This window comes from Suncus etruscus, chromosome 11 (genome assembly GCF_024139225.1).
Source record: "Suncus etruscus isolate mSunEtr1 chromosome 11, mSunEtr1.pri.cur, whole genome shotgun sequence".
Taxonomy (NCBI): domain Eukaryota; kingdom Metazoa; phylum Chordata; class Mammalia; order Eulipotyphla; family Soricidae; genus Suncus; species Suncus etruscus.
In genome coordinates this window covers 27,073,503-27,086,629 of record NC_064858.1, presented here as the reverse complement: position 1 = coordinate 27,086,629, position 13,127 = coordinate 27,073,503, and the positions used below count along the sequence as shown (strand labels likewise).

The 13,127-nt window shown below is 39.2% G+C and overlaps 1 protein-coding gene across 1 annotated transcript in view; it reads right to left on the bottom strand.

Annotated features, from left to right (window-relative positions):
- The window catches only part of GYS2 (glycogen synthase 2), a 59,988-nt gene that overhangs the window by 11,787 nt on the left and 35,074 nt on the right, over window positions 1-13,127 (bottom strand). The window contains 5 exon segments of the mRNA XM_049783889.1: window positions 9,597-9,679; window positions 9,682-9,709; window positions 10,690-10,768; window positions 12,019-12,078; window positions 12,645-12,751. Of these exon segments, the coding sequence (XP_049639846.1) occupies window positions 9,597-9,679; window positions 9,682-9,709; window positions 10,690-10,768; window positions 12,019-12,078; window positions 12,645-12,751 (357 nt within the window).

The following is a 13,127-nucleotide window of genomic DNA, read 5'->3' as shown; positions in this document are numbered from 1 at the left end:
TAGGAGGATGAATGTGTGTTGATTTTCATTCTTATGCTAAATATTAACTTCCTAGCCCAGTGGTCGGCAACCTTTTTTTTCAACTGAGCCAAATCTTGCCAAAATCACGATTGAAATTTATTTTGAGAGCCACACAGGGCGCGCCCTGACAGAGGCTAGGAGCAGAGTCCTGACTCCTGGAGCGGCCGCCCGGCACACGGAAGAGTCAAATTAAAAGTGTAAAGAGCCATATGTGGCTCTCGAGCCTCTGGTTGCCTACCACTGTCCTAGCCAATCTGGATTGCCAATGGGGTTTTATTTACTATTGTCACCACTGGCCTCTGTCCTTCTTTTCAATGTGTTCCCAATTTAAGCAGCAAAAAGAGGAGAGCTATTACATGGGTACCTGCCCTGACCAAGCATAAGTGAGACATTTTAGTGAAACTAAAATTGGCTGGGAAACATGTTCCAGTTACCTCACTAGATCAGACTAGAAGCTGCTACCCCAGACACCAGCCTCTCTTGCTTGAAGACAATCACTTCCTCACCTTTTCCCTGCTTCTATTCTACTGAATCTCAGTCAACATGAAAACTGGAATAAACCTTTAAAAAAGTTTATTTTCTTCTCTGCTCAAAACTTTTCAGGACATTTTACTTCATGCAGAGCAAAATCCTGTGTTTGCATTGTAAGCAATCACTGGTAAATGGGTAGATGTTTCAGAACACCAGGAGAGATCATACATGGGTAAAGGATTTGCCTTGTATGTGATTATCCTAGTTTGATCTCCTACACCACTTATGGTTCTCTAAACAATGCAAGTGATCACTTCTGAGCACCAAGCCAGAAACAGCCACTGAGCACTGCTGGGTATGACCCAATCTTGTTCCTTCTGATAAAGAACCTGAACAAAATATTATATAGAAACTTGTGTACAGGGGCTGGAGTGATAGAATAGGTGGTAGGTCACTTGCCTTGCATCCAGCTAACTCGATTTCTATCCCCAGAATCCCATATAGTACCCTGAGCCAGCCAAGAGTAATTCCTGAATGTACAGAAGTGAGTAGCCCCTGAGCACTGCTGAGTGTGACTCCCCAAAAAAGCTTGTACACAAATTTCCTATGCATGTTACTGATATGAGAAAAATGCCCATATAAACACTCATATTTGTTTACAGCAGTTCTACTAATAAGTGTTAAAATGTGGAAGCAACCAAGTTTGTAAGTGACTGGATAAACTGTGTTACATACACAGGAAAAAATAATTCAGTGTTAAAAAGAAATGATAAATCTTTCCCTTGACTTTCCACATGCCTTTAAAATTTCATAAAGAGGAACTTTTGAGACATATGACCAAGCAAGGGATATGAACCTGGAAAAGTCACATACCTCATTAATTCAACTATACACTATTCTGGAAAAGGTAAAACTATGGTGACTATAATAATTTGGATTTTAGAAGAGAGGTACAACTGATTTTTAGGGCAACAAAGTTATCAGTGTTGACATGTGCAAGGCAAGTACTTTACCCCCTCTACAACCTCTCAAGTTATAGACAAGTTAGACATTAGCTTTGCATGCTAGAAAAACTTTTTATGTTTTTGTATTACTCGCCATCAGGTTTCATGTGCTGATACGTGCCAGTCTTGGTAATACAGTGCAAAGGAGAACAGGAAAATATGACTATTGAGAGAGAATGGTGAATAGAACAGTTACTTGACTGAGAAAAACGCTGCCTTCTCTTTCTTCTAATTGTTCAAATTCACACACAATGACTAGGGAGTGTTGTCTGCCTTTCTAAATATTAAATATTTAATTTTAAACAAACGTAAAGGTCTTTGACCATAGTGATAGATAGAAAAGAACCTCGAAGGAGGCTGACCCAGATTTGATCCCCAGCATACAAGATGGCCCCTCAAGCCTCTCAGGAGTGATTTGACTGAGTGCAGTGCCAGGAATAAAGTGTATCCCAAAACCAAACCAAACCAACAAACATAAGGGCCAGAATGATAATAGAACCAATAAAGTGGTAGCCTTACAAGAGGTTGATCCTTGTACCGTGGTACTTTTTTGCAGGCTCCAGGAAAGTGCAGTCAGGGATTAAACCTAGCCCTCTCTATGCAAAGCCTGTGTGTGTTCCAGTCCTTTACCTTTGGTCTTTAATTTTTATTTTATTTATTGGCTTGAGGGCCACACCCTGCCCTACTCAGGACTCACTCTTAGCTTATGCTAAGACCAAAGCTGATCATTTTTGCTTTGATCTCTTAATTAATGTCATGCCATTCTGGCTTCCTCATGGTTGTTATTATTTCCCCTTTCACCTTTATAACCCACACTGTGGGAAGTTGAAACTTTGAGCAGCACATCTTCTGCTACCTAAGAGAAGACTGAAAAGAAATGTTTTCTTTAATAAAAATGCTACTGTTTGGACTTATATTCATGAAAAAAGAGCTAAAGTCATAGAAGTGAGAAGGGTATTGCTTTGCATATGAATTTGATCCCCAACATCAATAGTTAAAAATAATCTTTTGAGTTTGGCCAGGAGGGATTTCTGAGTACAGAGCCTGGTATAAGCTTGGTGTGCTCCCCCCAATAAAATAACAGTCATGAAAAACTATGTATTCTTCCCCCAAATTCCTAATTATTTAACAATAATGATAATAAATTACAATATATCTTTAAATTCTGAATTTTTCACAAAAATTATCTTCTTTAAGCATAGTAGTATTGAGAAGGAACTGAAGTGAATATTTGTATTGTCTTCCTTTAGAACTAAGAAAAATAAACTTTATAGGCATCACTTCCATCTCAGTTGGTCCATAAATAGGAGATGGGTTACTAAAAAAATAAGAACACCTAAAGCTAGGGACTAAAAGAAATAACTTAATGCAATCACAATAACCACAAGTTGACAAAGTAAAATAAATAGTCTTTCCTTCCACAGGCCATGATCTAAACCCCTATTTTGTGCAAAGTGCTATAATGGAAGTGACAGATAAGACACAGAGCCCCCACTTTCTTAGAGTTGGGGTTGGCATCAGGATTGAAGGATCCTATGAATTCTCTGACAATTATAAGCCTAGGAAAATCTGAACCTTTATCCCATTATGGAACAGGAAAACATTGGGAGTCATTTGTTTTGTTCCCAGCTAAATAGAATGACAGCATAGCTAAAATAAGAAAGCAGCTGTTCCATGCTAGAATGTAGACAAGTATAAAGGACTAGGATGGAAGGAAGAATATCAGAGGTCGGCCCAGGATTAGAGAGAGGATCCAATGAGAACTGGAATACAAAGATATATTGTCTCCCAAACATACATAAACATTCACATATTCACACACACACTTACACACACTGACATACGCTCAGACATGCACCCACATTCACACACATACTATACACTCACATTTACACATACCTTCACATGCTTGTTCACAGTAGTGTTTGTCTCAGTAAGGGAAATAAACACACCAAATAAACTCACATCAAACTTTGTCTGACTGTTTATCCAGAGAGTAAAGTCCCAAGAAATTCATTGATGTCACAGTTGACTTGGGATCTGCAGATCAGATTTTTTTTCCTCTCTACCACAATTAAACAGGATTGAAAATTATTTTAAATTCAAAATCACCTGCAATGTGCTCTGAATCAAATGGCCTAGATCACAGAAAACAGTGCCACTTTTCCTCAAGAACCATGCAGGATACAAAGAAAAACGCATAGAAACAGGCACTCAATTGAGTTTTCATCCTTTTTTTCTCCTTTTAATTTTTTGTTGTTATTTTGGGGGGGGGTCCACACCCGGCAGCACTCAGAGGTTACTCATGGCTCTAAGCTCAGAAATCGCTCCTGGCAGGTTTGAGGGACCATATGGGATGCCCGGATTCGAATCACTGTCCATCTGCATGCAAGGCAAATGCCTTAACGCCATGCTATCTCTCCGACCCGTCCTTTTAATTTTTAAATTGAAATTTTTTTTGTTTATTTCTGGGTCATATCTTATAGAGTTCTGAGCTTCTTCCTGGCTCTGTGCTTAGGGATCACTCCTGGCAGGACTTGGAAGACCATTTGTGCTGCTGGGAATCAAACCAGAGTTGGCCACAGGCAAAGCAAGCAACTTAATTGCTGTAGCATGTCTCTTTAAAGGATAGAATTAATAAAATAATTCAAAATGACTGAATTTTATTGTAGTGCTTCGAGTGTACATATTTTAAATGGGGTGTTCTTTGTTAACTGATACCATAAAAAAGGAGTTTGGGGTTTGACAATGAACATGTCCGGAGCCTGTAGTTGGTCTCATGACAATATGTTTCAAGGGTGGTGACACCTTGTATATCTTAGTCCAAGGAAATTTCCTTTCTAAGTTCCCCAATACGTACTGTGCCTATGCAAAAAACCAAACAAACCAAAACAAAAAACAACAATAAAACAAAAACAAACCTGCCATATCAGTTCCCCTTTTTTCTTTTCCTTTGTTTTTCTTTCTTTTATTTTTCTTCTTTTAAATTTATATTTAGAGCTTCTAGACGGGGGCTCTCATCAACTTTCTTTTCGTTTCTTTTTTTAACAGAACCATAGAACATAAATCATTTTGTTTGGCCTCCTATTTCTATGACTTCCTACAAATTGAGGGAAAAGTGTGGGTGGTAACAGGGGCAAAGCGGGCTTATGGACATTGAGTGGAAATAAAAAAATGATCAGACTTAAATGCCAAACCCAAAGTCAATGACAATAGAATCAAGAGATCCAAACTACAACAATCTATACACAAAAGGGACCTGTTACACTAACAGTCCAGGGACCTAACGGTGAGATATGGCATGCATGCTGGGAATAGTGGTGGAGGAAGGTCAACACTAGTGGGGGGAATGGCCCTAATTTTCTGTCACTATATATCTTTTTTTTTTTTTTTTTTGGTTTTTGGGCCACACTCATTTGACGCTCAGGGGTTACTACTGGCTATGTGCTCAGAAATTGCCCCTGGCTTGGGGGGACCATATGGGACACCGGGGGATCGAACTGTGGTCCGTCCTACGCTAGCGCTTCCAAGGCAGACATCTTACCTCTAGCGTCACCTTCTTGGCCCTGTCACTATGTTCTTTTTTTTTTTTTTTTTTTTTTTTTTTTTTTTTTTGTGGTTTTTGGGTCACACCCAGCGGTGCTCAGGGGTTATTCCTGGCTCCAGGCTCAGAAATTGCTCCTGGCAGGCATGGGGGACCATATGGGACGCCGGGATTCGAACCGATGACCTTCTGCATGAAAGGCAAACGCCTTACCTCCATGCTATCTCTCCGGCCCGTCACTATGTTCTTAAATATAACTGTGAAAGAGTTGAAATTCGCATTGGTCTCAATAAAAAAATTTTTTAAATGGGGTGTTGGTTTAATATTTATTTGTGTTTGTATGCTCATTTTGATATAACAATCAACAAGGGACCAGAAAACTAGTACAGATAGCTAGAGATAGTATTCTTTTTTTTTTTTTTTTTTGGTTTTTGGGCCACACCCGGCAGTGCTCAGGGGTTACTCCTGGCTGTCTGCTCAGAAATAGCTCCTGGCAGGCCTGGGGGACCATATGGGACACCGGGATTTGAACCAACCACCTTTGGTCCTGGATTGGCTGCTTGCAAGGCAAACACCGCTTTGCTATCTCTCTGGGCCCAATATTCTTGCATGCAGCCAAACAAAAGTCAACCCCAGAATCCTACGTATGTAGGTAATATCTCTGAAAGCAAAGCCAGGAGTAAGCCCTAAATACTGGATAAGTGTGGTCCCAAAACACACAAAGAAAAGGAAAATAAATAAAAGCAATAGTGAATATATAAATATATTCCCGAGTTTAAGTTCCTAAGCATAATTGGTATCAGAGAGAGTCATCATTTGTTCTACATATGTCATGTCCTTTCATATTCTTGGGACTTCCTTTCCATCTACTGCTTCTCTAATATAGTGAACCCTCCCTCCTATTATCTACAAGATACACTGCCTCTCATTGGCCCAGACCCAGTAGTAGACAGACAAGTCATGTTATGCACAAACTATATTGAAATGTTTCATCAAGCCTTGCAAGCAAAGGTTAATCTTTCACTTTCTACTCAACCCAAAAGCTGCTCATACCTCCCTTCTTTTTGGGGGTGAGCATATTTGGTGAGATGAGGCCTTTATTTTATTTGCTTATTTCTGGGTCATACTTGATAGTGTTCAGGACTTACTACTGGCTTTCTCTTCAGGGATCATTCCAAGCTGTGATAAGGGGACCATATATGGTACATGGGATGGAATGTAGTGAGGCAACATGCTAGGCAAGTGCACTATCAGCTGTTCAATCTCTCTGGCCCCATATCTAATTTCTTCAAGTTTTCATTTTTGTGAATTTTTGTGGGGTTGTTTGTTTGTTTGTTTGTTTGTTTTTGGGTTTTTTTTTTTTTTGGAGGGGAGGGGATCATACACAGCTCTGCTGGGACTTATTCCTGGCTTGGTGCTTAGAGAACCCTTCTGGTGGTGCTTAGGATCTTTGCATGCTGGAATTAAACCAAGGGCTTCCACATTACAGAGCATGTCCTTCAGACCTCTGAAGTATCTCCTTGGATCCTCTTTTGAAAGTTATTGAGTATTCATCATGTGCCATATACAAATAAAAGCAAATATATACTATATATTAGCTGGGCGATGAATAAGTATCAGGGTGGAGCTTATTATTTAATTAACTTTACAATAATTCTTGGAGGATGGACCAAATTTAGTATTATTTTACAGATGAGAAGACAGGTCCAGGTTGATTATGTAAACTTAAAACCTGAGGAAGAGGCTGAGACTTAAATTCAGATAGTATAAGGACTGTTTTCAGAACAGTATCAGCTAGTTCTGTTTGCTGGTGGAAGTGGGCATAACAGTTAGTGCTTGGGGCTATGTTTATGCAACAGTACTCTGTAATCGATTCTGGGATTTGTATAAAGAAAGATGTGCTCCAGACCTTTGATAATTAGTTAATTTTTCTTAATTATCTTTTTTTTTTTTTTTTTTTTGGCTTTTGGGTCACACATGGTATTACTCAGGCCTACTTCTGGCTCTGCACTCATTTCTGGCTGGTTTGGGGACTTAAGGGGGTATCAGGGAGCAAACCTGGGTCAGCAACATGCAAAGAAAGACCCACTATACTATCGCTTTAGCTCCTAATTCATTCTTTATTTTTTAAATAGCTATACATAACTTTTATTCCTATTAAAGTCTGATATTTCAAGGGCTGAAGCAATAGCACACTGGTAGGATGTTTGCCTTACATGTGGCAGACCAGGGATGGACTGGGTAGACCCTGAGCACCAACAGATACGACCCAAACATTCTTGCCCCAGCTAAGAAAGGGCAATAGGGGTGTTTGCCACTCAATTGATTTGTTTGTTTGTTTTCCTCTTTTATTGTTTTTTTTTTGGGGGGGGAGGTTTTTGGTTTTTTGTTTGTTTGTTTTGTTTTGGGGTCACACCCGGCAGTGATCAGGGGTTACTCTTAGCTTTGCTCTCAGAAATCGCTCCTGGCAGGCTCAGGGAACCATATGGGATGCTGGGAATCAAACTGGGTTCATCCTGTAGCCTAGTGCAAGGCAAACGCCTTACAGCTGTGCTACCGCTCAGGCTTTGCCACTTAATTCTTAATTAGGAGTCTATTAAGAGAGAGAAAGAAAGAAAGAAGAAAAAGTGAGGTAAATGGAAAGATCACCAAGACATTTTAATCTAAAAAACTGGAGGACACACTAAGTCGAATAAGAAATTTTCTTTTCCTTTTCTTTTTTGTTTTTGGGTCGCACCCAGCAACTCATGGTTACTCCTTGACTCTGAGTTCAGGCGACACTCCTGATTGACTCAAGGGACCGTATGGGATGCCCTGGATAGAACCCGGTTTAGCAGCATGCAAAGCAAATGCCCTTCCCAATGTGCTCTGGCTCCAGGAGTAAGAAATTTTCTGACACTAAAACTGATGTTCATTACTCCTAGAACCTGCTAGAGCACAGGAAGCTCTTAGTCAACACAGAGGTGAAGCTGCACAGTGACAGAACTGTTTTACTCTTACAGCTAACACTGCACCTCATCATTTTAATACTCAGATTAAAGTAATGGACTAGTCTATAAAAAATTGCATCAAAATAACCTCAACTATATTCTCTAAAATAAAAAACTTCCCATATTATGCCCTTAAACTGAATTTTTCAGGGAAGTGACAAATTTACATTCATTTCAGACTCACTCATTAAAGTATTTTTTAGAATAAATTAGTATTGAGGAAATTTTTCTTTCTTCCCTCCCTCCTTCCTTCCCTTCCTCCTTTCTTCCTTCCCTTCCTCCCTTCTTCTTTCCTTCCCTTCCTCCTTCCTTCCTTCCTTCCTTCCTTCCTTCCTTCCTTCCTTCCTTCCTTCCCTCCCTCCTTCCCTCCTTTCCTTCCTTTCCTCCCTTCTTCTTTTCCTCCCTTCTTCCTTCCCTCCCTTCTTCCTTCCCTCCTTTCCTTCCTTCCCTCATTTCCTTCCTTCCTTTTTCCTTTCTTTCTTCCTTCCCCCTTCCTTCCTTATTTCCTTCCTTCCTTTCTTCGTTCCTTCCTTCCTTCCTTTTTCCTTCATTCGTTCATTCATTCGTTCGTTCGTTCGTTCCTTCCTTCCTTTCTTCCTTCCCCTTTTCTTCCTTCCTTTCCCCCCTCATTCATTCCTTCATTGCCACACCTGGAGATGCTCAAAGGTTATTCTTGGATCTACAGTTCAGGAATTCTTGGCAGGGAATCATATGTGGTATCAGAGATTACATCCAGGTTGGCTATATGCAAGACAAATGCCCTACCCTCTGTACTATATCTTCAACCAAATAGAAAATTGGTTTTTGCTTGCTGAGAGTAAGATGCAAAGAAACTAATGCTAAATTTTGGCTCACAATAGTCTTCATTTCTCAAGAATAATACTAGAATAGTCATTCTACTTAAATTACCTAAATTAGGAAAGAATTAATTTTTGTTGTTGCTGTTTTGGGGCCTTATTCATCAGTATTCAGAGGCTATCTCTAGCTCTGTGCTCAGCAGTCACTCCTCATGATGCTCAGGGCTCATACAGTACCATAAACCAAAACCCAGGTCTTGCAAAGCTTGAACTCAGCCCACTAAGCTTTTTATCTGGCCCAATAAATCAATTTTTTAGATATACCATTTAATTTTTTTTAACAAATATTAATGGAGGTTCCCCAAAGTATGTGGCCTACTTTAGAGACAACAATATTACTCAGTGTCTCCAGGAAATCTTGCTTAAGTGAAAAAGCAATGTTCCCTCCCACTGTTTCTCCTGTGGCTTCTTCCACTTCTCGAAAAGTTCAGGCCCACTCTCCCCAAGGTGGTATAGCCCAATTTGAAAATCATTCTTGGAATCTATAAGGAAGTCTCAAATTAAAAAAATCACATGGGGTATAGCATAAAGCACTGGAACACAGGCTTTGCATATGTAAGGTGCTGATTCAATCTCTCATGGCATGGTTTGACATGTGTGTGGGTGGACAGTATATTGTCAGGGATAGCCCATAGCAATTCCAGGTAAGTAACAAAACAATGAGAGTGCCTATTATGCAATATTGTCCTCCATAGCCCATGCATCTTACCTTGACTCTGTCTGTGCGACTGTTGAAGAGCCCAATGCGGCGAATGGTGCTAAGGATGGGATCAGTGGAGTCGTCGATCATGTGTGAGTGGTCACTGGAGGGAGGGAATGTCGCTGCAGCCAGAGAGGGAAAAAAATCATGTGGCAGGACTTGGATTTAGCTCATCCTAGTCCACAACTCAAGGGCAGCATGCCCCCCCTACCCCTCCCTGGTGGCAAGGCCCACACCAGTGGACAGTGGTGAAGTTGTGCAAGGTGCAAGGTGAAGGAAAGCTCTGAATAAACCACCAATATGAGAGGCTTTTCCTTTTCATCTGCAGCCACTGCCCATGATTCAGAATTTTCACCACTTCTGGGACCCAGGTAGCCTTCAGTAGTTGGACTGTGGGTTTCAGGATGGGCTTGTTCCTAGTTTCCTCCTATAGTTCTATTCTAATGCCTGGTTTTTCCTATGAGAGTTTCAAGAAAACCTCCCAAAGCATTTACACTCCCTGGGTCATAACTACACATGATTGAGACACATTTTCATTTCTATCAGATAACTTCAAATTTTATTCTTTTTGAAAACTATACAAACATATGATTAAAAAGACAAATTTCATGTGACATTTTAAAGGGAGGTCTGAGCATCATTCATACAGAGATTTTATTGGGACCCGAGCAATAGTACAGTGAGTAAGACCTTGCACCCAACCAAACCTGATATGATCCCCAGCATCTTACATGATCCCCACAACCCTGCCAGGAGTAATTCCTGACATCATTGTGTGATTCCCCTCAAAATGTTAGGTGAATACTTATGAATGGCCTGGCTTTATATTTTTAAATGTCCCAAATTTTTGCCAGAGCATTTGTCTTGCATGGGGCCAACAGTGGTTTGATCTGCAGCATTTCATCTGGTCTCCCAACAACCATTCAGAGTAATTACTGAATGCAGAGCCAGAAACAACCATGAGAAATCATTGGGTGTTACCAAAAACCAAAACAAACAAAACAAACAAAATCCATGATTAGCTCATTCCAATAAATTAAAATGCTCATTTAAGTTGAGTTTAATCATGAATGGAACAGGTGGGCATTTCTACAATGATTACCTGAGTTGAAAAGATGGCTCTTTTCATAATTGTTATATCATCTCTATCCAAAATATTGTTCATGTCAGGTACTTCTCCTCTGTGGGGAAAACAATCTTAAGAACAAAAATAAAAACAACTTGTACTAACTTAGTGTTCTATATGGGGATGTCAGAGACTGTTCTAAGGAATGTTAAAATAAATGTAAAGCCACTATAGTTACAAAATGAAACTCACAAATTTTCATAGTGTAATGAAGTTTGATAAAAGAACATATTTGACATAATTAAACACTCAAATTCATATTCATTATTTATAATTATTATTATTATTATTATTATTATTAACACTACACACTCATTAGTGTTCAGGTATTACTTTTGATTTAGTGCCCATGGATTACTTTTAATAGTGCTCAGGGAACAATAAGCCATGATAGAAATAGAATCAATATCAGCTGGATGTAAGGCAAATGTCCTTCCACTGTACTAGCTCTCTGGCCCCTTGAAATTCATTTTTAAGTACTAATATTGATCATCAGGGGAACATTTTCATTATATTTTATTTGTTCCTGAGGGCTTTATTTAAAGTAGTCATACTTGTCCATCTACAAGTAAATTATGTTTTACATGTTAAGAAAAGGAAGATAGGGGCCGTAGAGATAGCATGAAGGTAAGGCATTTGCTTGCATGCAGAAGGACGGTGGTTCATATCCTGGCATCCCATCTGGTCCCCCGAGCCTACCAGGAGCAAGTTCTGAGCATAGAGCCAGGAGTAACCCTGAGCACTACCGGGTGTGATCCAAAAAAACCAAAAACAAAAAAAAAAACAAAAACAAAAAAAAAACAAGAAAAGGAAGATAAATGTCAACCTATACAATCTCTTTGTTACATAAAAGTCAAATATTATGAATGGATTATTATAATACATTCTATTTTGATTTAATTATTTATAATGTATTTATAAATTCTATTTATACACCTCTGTCTCTATTTGTTTTAATGAACTAAGTTTGATACTTAGTAAGTAAATATAATACCATTCATGAATGGCATTCATATAAATGTTAATATATACATGAATAAGACATATTTTGTCTTGAAATCATCCTCATGAGCTATTAACCATTAAAAGATGTCTCCTGAATTCAAATCTGCCTGCATTTATAAATATTTTCTCATGTGTACAACTTTTACAACCAGTTGTCAGATACAACCAGTTGTCAGAAACAAGAGAAAAGAAGACTATTCACTTGATGTAAGACATCTGCAAAAGCCATTCAGTTCTTAGTATTTGGAAAAATAATACATCAGTGTCTAAACTGTGAAGTCAGTGATTCCCCAAACCTACTTTAATAACGCGTCATAGAGCTTCTTTCCAAACTTTTCCTTCAGGGCATGTGCAGTGTCCCTGTATGAACAGAAGGATTTACAACAAAAACAGTGTCATAAGTTCAAATGTCTTTGCTCTGACAATGTAGCTGTTCTGCCCTGCATTCTTAGAAAGCCCCATTCTCTTTTGCAGTCTCTTATACTATTTTTCTGTTTGCCAATTTAGCTCTAATCCATACATTCAGAACAGAAGGTATAGAACATTCTGGGAACCTAGAGAGACCATCAGGGCCTTGGAGTGCTTCAAACCAGAGGAGGCACAGATAAAACAAGATTGGCAATTGCCAGATAATTGTTAAATCTGAGGAGCCGGCACATAGAGCTGTTATACTAATCTCCTTTCTTTGGCATATGCCTTTACATTTCCACAGTGAATTAAAAATACCACCCACCTTTAAAGATTTATTTCTACAGTGGCCTTATCCTTTCTCCAAATCAATAGCCCAATGAGAAGAGAATCAGGGAGTATTTGTGTTACAGCTCTCATAGTGCAAAACAAATTAAACAGAGCTATCTAAAATCATTCCTGTAAGAAACAGCCCTTTACCCTGCTTGCTAGAGAACATTTACAAGATGTGAGGTTACCAGAGCTGCTTGCGCACTGCCTGGCCTTTCAGGGTTTCCACATTGAAATTATTGGTTTTGGCAGGCATGATAAAAAACACCACCACTGTGACGTCACTTTTGTGCATCTAATGAGGGAATAAAAATAAAAAACAGAAGAGTCAGTTATCAAAAAGTTTAAAAACAGATCCCAACCAGATAGGCCTTTGAAAGATGGTGTTAATATTTTTGGATTAAGGAGCATATTTTTTTTTTGGGGGGGGTCACACCCTGCAGTGCTCAAGGGCCACTCCTGGCTCTACACTCAGAAATCTCTCGTGGCACACTAGGGGGATCATATGGGATGCCGGAATTAGAACCACTGTCCTTCTGCATGCAAGGTAAATAAATGCCTTACCTCCATGCTATCTCTCTGGTCCCCAAAGAGCAAATTTTTGATTCACATAGAAATTATTCCCCATTTCTTGTGGCTTTCTTGTTAGAATGATTAAGTTAAATCTGGCT